This window comes from Lissotriton vulgaris, chromosome 2_1, assembly GCF_964263255.1.
Source record: "Lissotriton vulgaris chromosome 2_1, aLisVul1.2, whole genome shotgun sequence".
In the NCBI taxonomy this organism is placed as follows: Eukaryota; Metazoa; Chordata; class Amphibia; order Caudata; family Salamandridae; genus Lissotriton; species Lissotriton vulgaris.
In genome coordinates this window covers 1,025,088,450-1,025,105,251 of record NC_141687.1, presented here as the reverse complement: position 1 = coordinate 1,025,105,251, position 16,802 = coordinate 1,025,088,450, and the positions used below count along the sequence as shown (strand labels likewise).

Sequence of the window (16,802 nt, the reverse complement as noted above, 5' to 3'; positions counted from 1 at the left end):
GGTGGGGGCCACACCCACTCAGTTCTTTAATTTTGCCCTGGGAAGGTTGTGGTCCCCTGGGCTGTAGGCACAGGGCCCCGCATTACATTTTAGATAAGCCTCAGATAGATGGTGGTCTGTGGGGCTGAGGGGTGGTCCATTCGCCCCCACATTTTTTAAACATAATGTCCCAGGGAGGTGGCTGTCCCCAGGGCTGAGGGGATTCAAGAGGCCCCTCATTGTTAAATAAATAAGCCCCAGGGAGGTAGTGATCTCCAGGACAGCAGGGGAGGCCGTACAGTCTTCCCCTGCATTTTTGTTTATGAAGCCTCAAGGCGGTGGTGGTCCCCAGGGATTCAATGAGCCCCAGGGGAGGCCTGCACCCCCTCCTTTATTACAATGCCCCTGGGGCCTGGCCCACCCGGGGTTAATTAAAAACAAAGCGCAGGAGGTCACGCTTAATTGTTTTTAAAACTTTCAGCTTAATTTGCGGCTCCTGCCAACATGTTTTTTGGGGTACTGAGGCATAGGGGTTCAGAATATTTCTACATGGCCTTCTTTTCTTTTTTTTACATTTTATGTGGGACTCGGCTTCAAGCTTCTTGGTTGAAGGGTTGGCAACCAATCAAATTTCAGTAGGAGTTTGGGCTCTCAGATTTCTATATTTTTTAAACCTAAATATCTCTGAAACTACAGAATAAATTTACACCAAATCACAAAAAGCATGCTTTCTGGACCAATATCTAGCTTTCTGCCATATTTGGTGTAATTCCGTTCAGCGGTTGGGGCTGTAGTCATGATCAAAAAAGGGAAAATCCCTGTAGACATAACATGGAGAAACGTGATTTGGGACCCCCCTTTTTTCTTGGTCCCCGCATGAAGAATCATACCAAAATTTTGAACACAGCAGCTAAACAAAAAAGGGGACTTTTTTTTAAAATTTCATGAAGATTCTTCAAGTGGCACCAAAGTTATTGGCAAAACAAAAAACGCTTTTCCTATGGAAACTTTTGTCTGAACTATAACTACATACATATATATATATATATATATATTTTTTTTCAAAAGTGTTCGCTTCAGCCACCAACTCCCAAAGGGTCAGAAAAGAAAACGAGGCAGACCCTTCTCGGTGCTACTTCAGTTTATTTCACACACCAGTCCTCACGACGCGTTTCGGCAGATCCCTGCCTTGATCACATGACATATATATATCAGGGCTCAACTCCTTCTCAACTTCAACGAAAAGAAAGGCAGCACTCCCGGGATTTCAGCACAGATGAGTATTTATTTTCTAGACATAATACTCATCTGTGCCGAAATCCCGGGAGTGCTGCCTTTCTTTTCGTTGAAGTTGAGAAGGAGTTGAGCCCTGATATGTTACGCGGTACACCACCGCGCTGCAGCACCCGCTTTTGAAGAGTGACTCGCTGTTGGTGTGATTCGGAGCAGTGATATATATATATATATATATATATATACATACATACATGCAGATACATAAATGTATACATATATATATATATACACACAAACACATGCAAACTCTTGTAGACTCCTGTGTGTTCTGACTCAATAACAGTAAGTAGACATGATATTACCTCTACACAATATGTTGGCGCTACGTACTGTAGGAGATTGTAGCTTTACTTCAGAAAGGCATTCTGTTCTTGGGGTTGACTTTGCACTCTTGTAGTCCTACTGTCCAGCATTATAAGGCATAGCATTAGTGTATGCCTCTTCAGTTTACTTAGCATTATACTGAAGAACGTTTCTCATAGTCCTCATCTCTTGACAATAATAACAGGTATCAAACCACCACACCATATTTATTTGGACTAATCATCACGTATGTTGCATTCCCTAAACCTAAGGATTTAAGATTTCAATATACTTTGAAGTCCTTCAACCAAATTCAGGGCCAGGATCTATTCAGTTCGCCAACAAGGCATTCATGTTGTTACGCACCACAGATCACTTTCTTAATTTCAGGCGTCGATGTATATTGTAGCCAGGGGTGTCTATACGTGTCTATACGTTTTTAAAGGCGAGCAACTGACAGAAAGCTGCAGGATAAAAAAAGGAACTTGCTATATAAAATTTTACAAATGGGATTTTATGATAATCTGTCATGTGGCTACTTTTATGAATTTTTCAAATTCGAATAAAGACTTTTTGAATTATGAATTGATATTCGAGGCATGTCACAAATAGGGCCACATTTAATTGAAAAGAGGAGAAAGGGTATAACTCCTCACGATGGAAGATAAAAGTCACACCAACTTCAAAATAGTCACAGCAAAAGAGATAGAAATTTCCCCTGATCCTGTTGAAAGGCCAGAAGGCTGAGTGAGTTAGATTTAAGGCAGAATGGAGGGTGTCAGTTAAAAATCAAACATATGAACAATAATTACACTGATAGAAAACGAAAGTGCTTCTCGGCCACTAAATAACAGAATTTTCACCTATTCTGTGCTATTTCTTTTGCGAAAGTGATCTATTTGAAGTGAATGTATTGCCTATCTCCAGTGCAATCAATTAAATAATTTACAAAATATTTCCTTTGCACCTTCATTTTTAACCATTCCTTTAAGTTCCAGGACATTGGAGCACAGTTTTTTCTCACAATAGCCAAGCATCTGAAATCAAAGAGTGTGACATATAGTTTGTTAGTAATTAGTTTGCAGCTGGATTCACAATATTTTCATGTTATGCTTCCAGAGAGCTCTCCTTCAGCTTTTTGTACAAAGCGGAAAATATTTCAGAAATTTAGCAAAATAAACATAATTTGAACGTTGAAGTATTTAAAATATGATTTGAAAATGTGGTATTTTGGCCCCTCATTCTATAGAATATATGAGCAGTTCTGAATCCTGATATACATCTGATAGCGGATGCAAGTACAATACATTTAGTTTTTCACTCTTATCAATGGTTTGTTTCCAGCTCTGTAATAAGGATGTTTTCTTCAAAATCTGAAGCAGTAGTGGACTCTGTGGGCTTGAAAAACGGTATTCTCCATGAATGACATTTGTCCCTCTTGTAAACACACCACATGGACGATAGAATTAGCACAACTATGATTACCACTACGACTGCAAGTGGAATTATTCCATGGTAAGATGCTGTTGGGAAATAAATATTAAAAAAAGGATGTTATTAATCAATACAATCAACATTTATTTGTTCCATATGTTTATTTGTTTCATAATTAATTAGATTGCCTCCAAATAGGCGTATATCATAATGCAAGCCACTCTTACAAGAGTCTAAATCACTGAAATCATCACTATTTAGGTGTAGTTTTGGGTCTACTTCAGTTTGATCCCACGTGGTCTGATTTGTTTTCAGTCTTCCTAAAGTTACTTATTGGGGCCTGACTTACCACACAGTGAGTAAACCTATGCATCATAGATGACCATAGATAACCAGCACTAATTTCTTCATTGTCCAGAAGTCACAGACTCCCGAGGAGTGTACTTTAGAAATCTACGCTCACTCCTGCGAATTGGCCTTATCATGAGCAGTCTACAGGATTATGTTTTCACTCCTTCATTTATTTCTCCACATGGGAAATATTTGCCCACGTTGTGAAGAGCCTTTCCATCTTTTTCATGACAATATGCTGGTGTTTTGTAAAGTATCTAATTTGTGCATTTAAGTTTTATCACTACAGTTACATGTGAAAATGTGGTGTAAAAATCATTAGGCATTTGGAAATACCCACAAAATTCTAACTTTGTTCAGATTCACCACATTCACACATAGGCAACCCCCTTATCTTTGCTATGAGAAAACCCATACCTCCACACCTAACCTTATGCTTGGAATATAAAGAATCCACTAGTAAGTATGTTTTACATTTCATGGAAAATCACTGAAAAAAATAAAGGTTATAGGAACTTTATAGTTCAGTGAAAATGTCAGTTAAAACATACTGATTTAAATGAACAAAACAATTGAAATTCACCACTTATAGTTATCTCAAGTAACTATACTTGTGTCCAAATGTAACAATAATTTGCGCACCTGCCATGCACAGTGTTGTCATCAATGATGTCGTTCCAATGTTGCAGTGATTTTAACAATGATGTCATAGAACATGTCATGTTTGATTTAATATGTCAGGTCATAAGTAATGCATGCAAGGGCAGGAGTTATATATATATATATATATATATATATATATATATATATATATATACACAAATATATCTATACACAAATATATATATATATATATATATATATATATATATATATATATATATATATATATATATATATATAGAGAGAGAGAGAAAGAGGGAGCGAGAGAGAGAGAGAGAGATGTGCTAAATTTAGGATATCACAAAAGATATGCAACGTTCACAGCTCACCTTCACTAGGCTCCATTGTGTCTTCTTTAACCGCATCTGAAAAGTAATGCAAAGAACTTTAAACCTATTAATACAGTAAATTATATTGTACAAGAAGCTAAACCAGTATCTGCATCCTTTGGGCAAGAGAAGGTTTTTCATACATGGGGAGTTAAACATTTTCACTGGTTCCTCTCAGCAAATTTCCACTGCACAAAGGCTAACCCATTTCCTTCTAACCAGGTGGAAGGCACAGATTCTAATTGGCAAAATACATAAAAAATGTATCCTCTAATTTGTAGATCCACGGGCAGATGTGATAAGCAGTATTACATTGGAAATGCTACCCATGAAACTCAGTGAAAAGATCTGAATTGTTTTGCTGCTTACTCTTCAGCAGGAAGGCCCATATTACTTTAGGTTTTGAAATAGTTTTTTTGAACTGGTGTCTGTAATTTATAATATTTTAAAGCGGGTTTTCAACAACCGTCATGTACTGTAGCTGCAACAACATTTTGCTTTATTTTTGGGAACGTGATATTTTATTGTAACCCACTAGCGAAGGTCATATATAGTGATATATATTTATATTTATTTATTTTGTTATATTATTAGAATATCTTATTTGAGAAGGCCAAATTTCACTAGCCTTTTAAATCACTCTCTAGTAATGTCAATTACATCTGGAAGTGCCTACTATGTCACTCTAGATTTATCTGACGTTTTTTACAATTTACTCTATAAATCACTGAAATACATAAAGGCCACAATATGTTTTGCATCGTATTTTCTAATGAGTTTATTTTATTCTGCTTGATGAGTTACTGCCAATGTGCAAATTATCCGTAACACAAAAGTCCAACTTTGCATTTGCGAGGATTAGTACATAAACTGGAAAGGGGTACTGTGGTGGTTCAAATGGCTGTGTTTTTAGGGGGACGCAGAGGCATAGCTACACACTCATGACTTTGGAGCTACTCAGACAGACGTATATCCAAACGCATACAGGAGTCAACCCTTATCTGTATGACGCAAACGTACGTTCATCTAGAGAAAAGCTTCACTAAAGGCAGGTGTACACCATAAAAGGTTAGACATATGAATCCCACCGATCCGTGGGACACCCATAGAGTAGGCTGATTAATACCCTTTCTCTGCATTTTCGTCTGTAAAGTAGGTGGTGATGGCCTCTGGTTTTATTACTTCATAGTTTGTTTTTATTACCCATGAATAAAATATTTTTCTCAGTGGAGAAACTTCTTTCCCTGCACCCCATTAATTGTGGTGGTATTCCTTACCTATTTCCAACATATTAAGCAGAGCTTATTTTGAGCCAGTGGCTGTCGGTGGGGTCCACAGGCACTGATTTGCTGGGCCCAGCACTCATCTTTAATTATCAGACATTTCTGATTTTTTTACATTTTTTACAAAAGCATAATGGGGATTCAAGACTATGCAGCCTAAATATTTGGCGAGCCCTCATTTAATAGCACTGGGCACAGGCTTCTGAGCATATCTTTGGGGACCGGAACTCATTCTTTTACAAATTAAGACTGCACTACCTTTGACAGGTGCAAATCTCGTACCAGGTAGAAACTGAAGGTGCCTTACAGAAGTTTGACATACCCACAAAGTGGCAAGTTTGTGATTATTTATCAACTTTAAAGGCCTCTCCGCCCTGGAACACCCACTGCCCGCCCCTTTCAGGACATTTGCTCACATGTAAAATTAAACCATACTGGGATAATTTATCTTGTGATTAAATCAATTTAGGGGTTTAATTTTCAGTTTCGAAAATACAAAATGTGAAGTAACACCCGTAAGACAGGCTATGTGCGCCTCTACGTTCAACTTAGTTGAACACTTGCCTTTAAGCATCTCACCATGAGTGAACAACAACATATATCACATATTTGGGCATAGCTATTAGCTGCTAGCAGATCAAATTAAGTGTGTTTGTTTACAGGCATTTACAAGCATCTGGAAAAGTGCTAAACCATATTATCACAAAGCACTTGCTACTTGTCAAGATGAATAGCTGGAGAAGAACATCTGCTCATATTTGTCTTTTGAACCTCATCATTTTATATTTGGGCATAAAAAAAGATCTAGAACCAGTTTAGTCATCTGAGAAAAAAATAGATAAGGTCTGACTTTCTAAAGGTGCAGGACAATAATCCAAATCAAAACCAAGCATTGGCTATGCCAATAGGTCTGTCTTAAAAGGAATGTTGTATGGCAATGTGAAACATTTCAATGTGATGAATATGTACTAGTGTGGAAGTAAAGTACAGTAGAATAAGGTGACAGTTGCACTGTAAAGCCAGACCTAAAAATCCATGTAAGGTAATGACTGTCCTCTTTTCATATGCGCTGCTGACAGAGGAAGACAAACACCATATGATATGATATGAACAGAATTTGACAAATACCAGTAGGCGTAAAGGCGTTGTAGTCTCAGTGTACTGCTTGGCAAAGATACTGGTTCGAAACGATTGCAAGACAAATTAACTTTTCCTATGGGATGAAGAGCCAGGTCTTTAAGGATTTCTCAAAGGGAGAATACATTTTAGTACATGGGAGATGATGTGGAAACGAGTTCCAGAGCCTTGCTGTTGTGACCGAGAAAGCTCTGCCTCCCCATCTATTCTCCTGAATCCTGGGCACAGTTACCAAGTTGTGATGAGCTGAGCAGAGATTTCTCCAAAGAATATACCAATGAAATATGTCCTTGGTTTTATCCGTACTAATATGGTAGCGGACCTTATGCACGATGAGGAGTGCCTTGAAGATAATGCTATTTTTATTGGAAGCCAATGCAGATCATGTAGTCCCTTGGACACCGACTGCCTTTTCGAGATATTCAAGGTGAGCCTTGCAAACGCATTGTGTGCTAATTGGAATTAGGCTTGTGTGTTATTGTTGGTCTCTAGGTTTAGCATATTCCAATAGACAATTCTAGGACAGACAAATGCTAAGGCTATGTGTTTCCATGACAGAAGGGGATTGAACTGAAAGATTTTTTCCAGCATTCTGATGATTCAGAAACAGGTTGACGTGGAGCGATTAACCTGCTGGTCTAGTGAGAGCTCACTATCCAGAATCACCCCAAGATTCTTGGCCGAGTCTGTTGGAGCTAGTAAGGTACCCAGCGTATAGGGCCACCAATCCCTTGTCCAGATAGGGTCTTGTGTTCCAAAGAGTAGAACCTCTGTCTTCTCACTGTTAAGTTGCAGATCATTTTTTTCCCATACGCCCAGCCACAGCTGGGTGCATGCATCTTCGACACGATTATCTGGCTGTTGTCAGCATATGACACTGCTTGTATCCAAAGGAGCATATGAGCCTAGCCAGAGGGGAGACGTAAAGATTGAATAGTGTGGGGCTTAAAGAAGAGCCCTGCAGCACCCCACAAGGCAGGAAGAAAGGGTCTAGTTATCTTAGCACTCATTAATATAATTACAATACCATGTGTGTGCCCCTTAAAGGTTAACCTCAGGCTGCTGGATAAACAAAATGATCACAACTGCGAGGAGGGGAAGCACTCTTTTTGTGGAAGCACTCAACCTCTGCCCAATCAAACATGTATTCCTGGCTCTCAACATGTGGACAGAGCAGCTGCCCCTCTTATATAGATGTTAACATAATCGTCTGGTGACAGCTGTACTGTCACGCCAGACCCTAATGAAGAAGCAAGTAAGGTGCTTGGTCAAGTACAGTAATAAGCAGTTATGCAATAACTCAAAGTGCATTTGTCAGCACAAACTAATATAAGTGGCCATTCAATGCTAAATCTATTGTTTGAAAGAAAGCAACTTAACCCCTTCGACGCTCATGACGAGCTCAGCTCGTCATGAGTTACGCCTGTCGTACGCTCATTACGAGCTGAGCTCGTCATGTAACGCGGGTTTTTAAAAAACTCAGCGCGCAGCGGGAAAACCGCTAGCGCGCATGAGGCTAACATTTAGGGCACATATGCTCTACTAATGTGTCCAGCGCAATTCAAACGATGTGAGGCGTACTAAACTGACTACAATCCCCCATCCTTACACTTCTAACATAAGAGAACTATTTGTTACCTGCATGCGCTTTACATATAAAGCCTGTTTCGTCTGCGCAGTCGATGGCAAGCCATTCTCCATCTTGCACAGCTACAGCAGCACAGAGACCAGCCCTTCGATTCCACTCAGGCTCTCCTGCAGCCCAATTCGAATAATTTAAAGGAGTCTCATCATACCACATGACAGAATCACCTGAGGAAAACAGCACATAGCACGTTAATTTTGTTCTATTGGCCATGCTTGCGAATTACAAATATTTTCCCAGAGTTTTAGATCACCTGTGGTGTGGAAAATAGAACCCACATTCTTTTAATTTATCTTTCAGTGTATAAAAGATTTTTCGTTGCTTACTTTTCCCACTCCTCCCCACATGTCATTGCAATCCTGCATGTTCAGACAGATATATAGAAACAAGTGCTGGCAAAGCCTAAAGTTCAGGCTTTAGTGTGCATGAACAAAACTATACTTAGACATGCCAGTGCTTGCATATATTAAAGCCACACTTGTTGACCTTGTCAACACTTATGATTTTCGACATGTGAGGGCATAGTTGTTCTCACAAAAAAGATTATTCAGAGCAAGAAACAAAATACAAATTTGTATTGCAAAAATCAAGTAACTTACTTTACTTCTAACATGCATAGTTTCATCAAGTCAAACACTTTCTAATTACAATAAATTTTACCCGCAAAACCATCACATAATTGAAGATGATGAACTGAACTATGCAATAGCCTTACTCCAAGTAACCGGGTCATGAAAGAAACACTCTACACATATACCACTGCTACCAGTAATACAGTTACATGTACTGATGTAAATTAGTCTCTCATGCATTGCAATGCAAGCACTCCATGAGAGATAGAATGGTGCACCAAAGAACCAAATAGCAGGATGTGAGTGGCAAATATTTTTGGTGACAGATTTAAGCATTGTCTGTGTATATATCAAGTATTGGTATGACTTTTGTTACACCCAGTGGTTTCAGGCTGACTAAAACGCATCAAAGCCAGTCGGAATCCACCGTTCCAAATAAGATGAGCACAATACACTTGTCCGATAACCTGTGCTCACCCTCTGGTAGCTTTGCACCGAGCAGTCAGGCTTATCCCCAGTGCTCGAGTGTAAAGTATCAGCACAACCCCCACCTCGCAACACACTATATACGCTACAAAACAGACACTTCTCCATATATTACACACACACACACCTAAATCCAAATGAAACACACATTGTATATACATTTTACAGTTATATGCAATTGTCAGATTTTCCCATTAGCAGAAAGGTTAAACAGTAAGAGTTCTACGCCTTGTGACCCAGCCCCTCAGTCTTCAACTACACCAGCCAAAGATACACAGTGCCCCGGCTGGTGCCCTGATTAACAGACAGTTGGAACCACCTATGATGTTGTGGAGACAGTGAGATCCTTGGTGTCTCTGGGATCTCATGGATAGGAGGTCAGTTCACCGACCCTTGGAGAGTACTTCGAGACCAGGCCTTGACAGTAGGCACTTACCTGCAGGCCAGCAATGTCCAGGCAAAATCCACCAAGTGGAGCAAGACAAGCTACAAGCAGCTTCATGGAGCACAACATGCTCCAAGCCACCACTGGTCTATGGAAAGTCCAGTCAATGTCCCAGCATCATACCAGCGTAGAATGGCTCCATATCCAAAAGTGTATTTACTTTTGGAGGACGAAGCCCCAATATTTAGACCCACAATGTCCTTTCAAGATACGATCAGTTCAAAAGGCCACATTTGAAATGCACCGGCCCTCTCTAAATGTTGTCCTGTCTGCCATCCTACACTGGGAGGCTTGATCACAATCTTTAGTGGGGTCCAGACCCTGCCCCTTGGAATGCAGGTGAAAATTCCACCCCCACCTAACGATCCCAGAACGGCCCCTTAGAGTCAGAGGTCTGCAGTTTCCCATAAACCCCTCATCTATGGCCTTCAATCAGAAATGCACAGATGTGGCTGCCCCCAGCACCCAGTTGTGAATGAGGAGGCAACCCACCAGCCACACACAGCTCAGAGCATCAAATTGCTCACTTTCCCAAAGTGACATTTTCAGCACCGTAATGTCGAACTGCCTCCCATTACCGGAGAAGATTCGCCATTATGAATTCATTGATACCAAACACTATACTGTTACTATTCTGCCTGTAGGAAATAAAGCTCAACAGCCTTTCCCTACACCTTCTCATGCTAATCCAATGTGAGAAACAGGCCCCCATCATACAATATACACCATCCAGTGTCATTCATGAGTCTTGCAGGTAACACATACGCACACCTGCCCAACCTCTTCCCAACAGTGCACCCTGTCACGAGGGAAACTCTGATATAGCAGGAGACATGCAGAACCTTGGCACCTAGCTTTATACGTTTATACGCGGCAAACCGAGTAACAGTAACCCTCACACACAGGTCCCACCATGGCATACTTGCAGCATACTGGATGAGCTACCCCAGAGGATGGCACAAAAAGAGCGGTAGGCCCAAGGAGGCACATTCGAGATACATGTCCTTTGTACAGCACCCCATGAGAAGGGACTTACAGCTAACTTGTATCGCGAATCATCTATACATAATTCTAAAGTATGTATATGACTAGCACAGCGCCTTGACACGGCACAGCAGTGCCAAACACGCTCAAGTCCAAAGGCTGGCATCCAAAGCAGTGGCAAACTGGGAAGGAGAAAAGCAAAAAGACGAGGAAAAGCACCCTAGGAAAGGCCAATTCCGACACCGTTGTTTTGCAGACAGAGGTGTTGTCATACTAGACCTTAAAAGTAAAAAATGTTCATGGCAATTTACATTTTATGGTGTCATCCTGATAGCAACTCACAAGTCTATAGGCTCTTTTGGACGTAGATGCCAAATCCTACGCGGGCTTGAGAGGGAAGATTTGGCACATCTTAGATGCCTTAATCCCTGTGTTGAGAGAAGCACGTTGTAGATTTTTCCATCCCTTTTATTGTACATATCAAGCACCTGCGATATTGGATTTACTCAAAAGCTATCATCAGAGATTTCAGGATCTCTTGGTGACTCAGACCCAATCCCATGTGTGCGTCTTCAATCAAGAAAACTCTCCGGTTCGTGTTTGGAATTACTCTATCCCCCACTCCAGGGATTCGAGCAAACGGAACGGAGTTTGCATCAATTATGTATGTATTACTGAGTGGATAGTTGAGAGGTAATGCTGCATAGTCGCCTTTTGATGAGGCTTTTACCGCCAGCATGGTTTCCCCATCTATGTATTTTTCTGAACGCTTTTTAGTGGCTACGGAAGCCGGTTGAACCGCTTCCGCTGTGGCTGTGTTAGTCAATGAATTCCCTGCAACGTGAACGCCATCACGTCGATGACTCAGTTCGTGTATCACGTGAGTCTTTCGTAGTTCTTTCTTTACAAGAACTACTTGTTCCCAAAGCGTTTTATGCTTTATTGTGGCACCTGTGTCATCTTTGTAACCGTTTTTGATCCATGTCTGCATGTCACTGTTGTATGATTTGATGCAGAAATACGAATCGCACAATATTAGTGTGGGGAATTCGCGATCAGCAATTTCAAGCGCCATCTTTAAAGTTCTTATTTCAGCTCGCTGAGCTGAACATTTCCTGAGTGATTCAGTTTTTGTAATCATTGGTTTGAATTTAACAGAGTGCCAGCGACCTTTAACAATCGCGCACGCTGCATCGTAGGATTTCTTTTCTACATCATAGTGTTGTGCGAATCTGTCCATATAGTTTATGCAGGTATATTGTTCTACAGGCAGAATTTCAGCTGGCAGAGGATATTCTCGTTCATATATTAGATCATCTAGTTTTTTCAGTTTTGGGTCAAAATAGTATTTCACGTCTTCTGTAGCAAAGGAATTTTCCCATTCTATCCATTTTGGATCTAAGACCATTTTGATCAGATTACGTAGACTTGTTAACGCCTCAAGAGCTGGTTCTGATGAGAAAACAGCTATTCTTCTGCCTTGGGCTAGGGCTCTTTCTTTTGCTACAACAGTTTGAACCGCAGTCAGAATTTTTTCTGTAGAGCTGAATATCATTTCAGCTTCAGTGTACAAATGTGATTTGTAAGCTATAGGTACAGTTTCTCCCTCATTAGAGGTCAGGTATGTGAATCCGTATCTTCCTGGGATGACTCGGATTACAAGATTACGTATGTTTTCGCGAGTTTATAATTTTGTTTTAGTTAACATGTCTGTTTGCAATGATCTCAAAATCTCTGTGTGTTTCTGAGTCCAATTGATTTGTTTGAAATCTGGTCTTATTAATTCATAGAGAGGTTTAACCCTTTCTGCATAATTTAGAATGTATGTTCTTCCGAAATTCAGGAAACCTAGTATTGATTGTAAATTCTTTGGTGCTTGGAGTACAGCACATTTCTCTAAGAAATTGTCTGCCAGGCTTTTGCCTTCACTTGATAATTCATATCCTAAAAATAGGACAGTTAGATGGGCAATTCGTGACTTTTTGAAGTTGAATTTGTAACCCTCTGACGCAAACCCAAGTATTATGGTGTTCACCCTTTTTAAGTGAGTCTCCAGGTCATCATCTGTGAGATAGATGTCATCGACATAGGATAATGCCTCATCATCATATATTTGTAGTAACTCTGTTACCCTTGCTGAGAATAATCCTGGGCTATTCTTGAATCCCTGTGGGAGTCGGCAAAAATTTATTTTTGCGATCCCATTATTAAGAATGAGGTCAGATACCTGCATTCAGGTGCAATGTTCTGACAGAAGAATCCATTAGAGATATCTATTGTCGTTTTATATTTTCTGCGCACAATGTTATTCATTAGTGCTGTACTATGTGAGTTTTGTACTGCAAATATTTTACTACAGGAGTTAAGGTGTCTGTAGTCCAAAACTAGACGATATGAATCATCTGGCTTGGAGACAGGAAACAAAGGATTGTTCATTTGAGAGGTGCATGTTTCGATCACCCCTTGATATTCAAGTTGATCTAAGATCTCCCTGACTTGCTTTTTAGCTTCTTGTTTAACTGGGTACTGCCTTTGTGCAGTGGGCTGATTTTTTTACTGGATTTTGTGGTGAGGTGAATCCTCACCCCATCCTACATGATTTTTATATAAGGCAGGAGCTTGGGCCACTGCCCATTTTCTTGCCAATGTGTATTTTTTATGTATCAGGATATGTTTCGAGAAGGCAGGCATAATCATTTCTTCGCCATGAGGGCACTCCCTGACAAACTCTGGTGGCCAGTCTTTGTCAGCTAACAGAATGTCATAGCCTTTTGAAAGTTTTTCCCAAAAGAGATCTTTTATTTTCCTAGTTTTATCTCCCTCTATACGTAATATTATTTCGTATAGTTTATGGAGCACACTAACTCGTGTGTCTGCAGTTTCCACCTGAATGTATTCATTCGTGTCCACTGTCTCCAGAAGATTCATCAGGATCTTGCGAGCTATCGTCACTTCTGCTGCGCTGTCTAGCATTGTCTGTGCCCACTCTCCGTTTTTCAGTTGTGTCCTCAGAATTCTCTGCATGTTTAATTTTAATACTTACTACCTTCTTCCTGGGAAATTGTAATTTTTTACTTTGATGAGCAGGTTCCTTGTCTTTGGACTTGACATGCTCTTCTCTGTGTTCTGACCGTCCTCTTCTTTCCGATTTCTGTAAGGAAGATCGAGAAAGATTGAGTGAGAAGGATCAAGAGGGACGTGTATCAACATCTTGATATCTGTCAGGTTTTCTTATTTTGTCCCTATCTCTAAGGTTATATCTTTTTTCAGAGGGCCCCCTTTGGGGAGACTTGTCTTCTCGGCCTGGAGATCTCTCTCTCCGCTGAGGAGACCTTCCTCTGGACTAGAAATGTTTTTCCCTGGGAGTGGATTGTTTATTACCATCCCAGCTCTTTTTTGGAGTTCTTAAATTATTTTTAATAAATATTTTTTCAGGATTTTCAGTCAGTTGGGGTTTTACCGGTTTCCCACCCAAACTATCTCTTCCTAGCTCTTCATAGGATTTTTCTATGATTCTGGCAAGTTCAAATGGTTGTTCTGCTATATCTGTTTCCTTCAATTTCTGGCGGATTGCCACAGATGCTGCTTCACCTTTTATGTTGGCTAATAATATAGCCGAGACCTGCTTGAAGTCTTTCAGTAATTTCATAAAGCAGGTTGTGGACCGTATTCATTTTGAATCTGTCTTAGTACATCTGGTATGACCGCCATAGACAGGACACCATGTGTTTTTGTGTAGATGGAAGCAAAGACTGTGCCCCAAGTATCACAGTCCTCCACATGTGGTGCGATCCCCATTGGGAGGTAGATAGTCAGAATTCTGTGTTGCTCAGTCGGAGTAGTATCTGGAAATACTGCCTCTATTTGAGTAATTTTTTGTGCTAACCAGAATGGAATTTGTTCCCGTTTTATGGGTACTTTACCAAGACATGATTGTATGTTCTGTGGTGTGATTTTGTTTGTGTTCCCCTGGTGAGGGGTCTGCTGTGGAATATTAATTGTCGGTTGGACTATTGAAGTCCGCATGACATATTGGACCAATTGTCTATGTATTTTAATTAAGAGTTTTAGCTGAGCTAAAAGTTCAGGAACTGACATTTTATCAATGTCTGGATGTGGTGTGTAGCTGGCTAGAACCGGCCACGTTGCTCCTGGTCTACCTAGTGGACCGAACCTGGTGATGTGATTATTATGTTTTAGGGCGCCATTAAACCAGAGCAGGTGCTCTTGGTAATTTAGTGGGATTTAAACGTCCTTGAAAGGAGTGTATTCATCCGGAGGTTTCTCTATTTTGTAATAGTGGAAGTCTTTTGTCACAGCGTGTGCTGCTGGAAAATGTATCCATGAATAGAATACCTCTGTCTGCCGATATTCATGTGCCTCTACCACGAATATGACTGTACCACCTCGTGGTGTCAGTCCGTTTTCTATAAGTTTAAGAGTTATAGTCTTCTTATATTGACCGGAATGATTATAACACTCGGGTCATTTTCTTGGAGGGTTGTGTCTTCCTCTAAGAGTCGAGCTGCTAAGGCATCTCTTTCTCTCTCTTCGTCACTTTCTGACATTTTCCTGACTGAAAGTTTTCTGTTGCAGATCGAGTTTCAAGGAAACAAAGATTAGGTGAACAATATTTTGGAACACTGTACCCTTCAACGTTGATCAAACCAAAAACTAATACATAGGATTCTCATCCTACTAAGTTCAGGCGGATATTAACCTTTCACCCACTCCAGACGTCTTTTGGAGTTTTTACGGGAAAAAGGGGTTCTGTGTGAAAAAGCACGAATGAGTTACTCTAGTGTCTTGCGTTAGATTATCGCCTTACCAAACGTTGGGCGCCATGTAGTGTAGTTCCTATTTTCCCAATAGGCTCTGCGCAATGGAATAACATAGACAGCAGTGTAGATGTAGGACTGAGGTCATCTAGGTCTCTACTGACTATGTTATACTTAATTTAGGTTTGTGCCAGCTAGCTCAGAGGTCACTGGAAACTTTCTTGAATGAATAGGGAGGGATAAACTTCCCTGGCTCATACAAGAAGGGATTCAGTTTCCGACAACCGCATAAACATGACAACTTTGCTCCCTCAGAATAAGAGTGTATCTCTAGAGTCGTGTGAAAACAATGGACAGCTATTTCACTGTCAGCAGTGCATACTTAGTTTCACCAGAGTGCAGAGAAATAGAGAGATGGGGGTTTTCAATAAAAGGTGTTATTTATTGAGCAGTCTTCTTCCTCAAGCAAGAGAAATGAATTGCCACAATTGCAATACTTAAAGTAAAGTAAAGTGCGTACAGTAAAAGTATTATGAAATAATACTGTAAAAGCATTGATATGGTTTCTTAGCCTTATGATACTTTAAAATGGATAAAATATATACATACACAAATACATTGACTAACGTACTCAACAGGTGCTTCTAACGAAGCCTACCCCGGTGTACCTGACCTAAGCCTAATACATGGGAAGGAGTAAGTAAGTAGGAGTTTAAGTTAAGTTGGTTAAGATAGTTTTGCCAAGAATCTGCATCAAGAATTCTCTTAAGGGTTTAGTCAGCTCCGTACCTTGGTAATAGAATGTGGGAGGTCTGGTGTCTCTTTCTTCAGGACTCGATCTCCCAGCAACCCGCAAGGGTAGGCTGGAAACACAGGAGCTGGATTTTCTCGGCTGGAGAAAAAGACAGCGTCTCTCTCAGTGCGTCAAACAGGAGGGGCGGCTTCCGTGGGATCTCGCATCAGCTGGGCTCTCGGGCAAGTAGATGGCGGCTCTGCTCCAAACCACTGTGTGTTTGCTTAAGGCAACTGTTGGTATTTTATACCTGGAAGGTGCCGGGTTTGACGTAAGGTGGGACATAAGACGTCACTAAGAACTAACAATTCTTTCTGGACTTCA

The 16,802-nt window shown here is 40.5% G+C and overlaps 1 protein-coding gene across 1 annotated transcript in view; it reads right to left on the bottom strand.

The window, feature by feature from the left end:
* Positions 1-1,546: 1,546 nt before the first annotated feature.
* Positions 1,547-16,802, bottom strand: part of PLA2R1 (phospholipase A2 receptor 1) — a 1,083,903-nt gene continuing 1,068,647 nt past the window's right edge. Inside the window, exons 25-27 of the mRNA XM_086956636.1 lie at positions 8,414-8,587; positions 4,356-4,391; positions 1,547-3,101 (exon numbers count right to left, since the gene is read on the bottom strand). Coding sequence (XP_086812762.1) covers positions 2,905-3,101; positions 4,356-4,391; positions 8,414-8,587 — 407 coding nt within the window. The 3' untranslated portion in view covers positions 1,547-2,904. The remainder of the gene's footprint in view (positions 3,102-4,355; positions 4,392-8,413; positions 8,588-16,802) is intronic.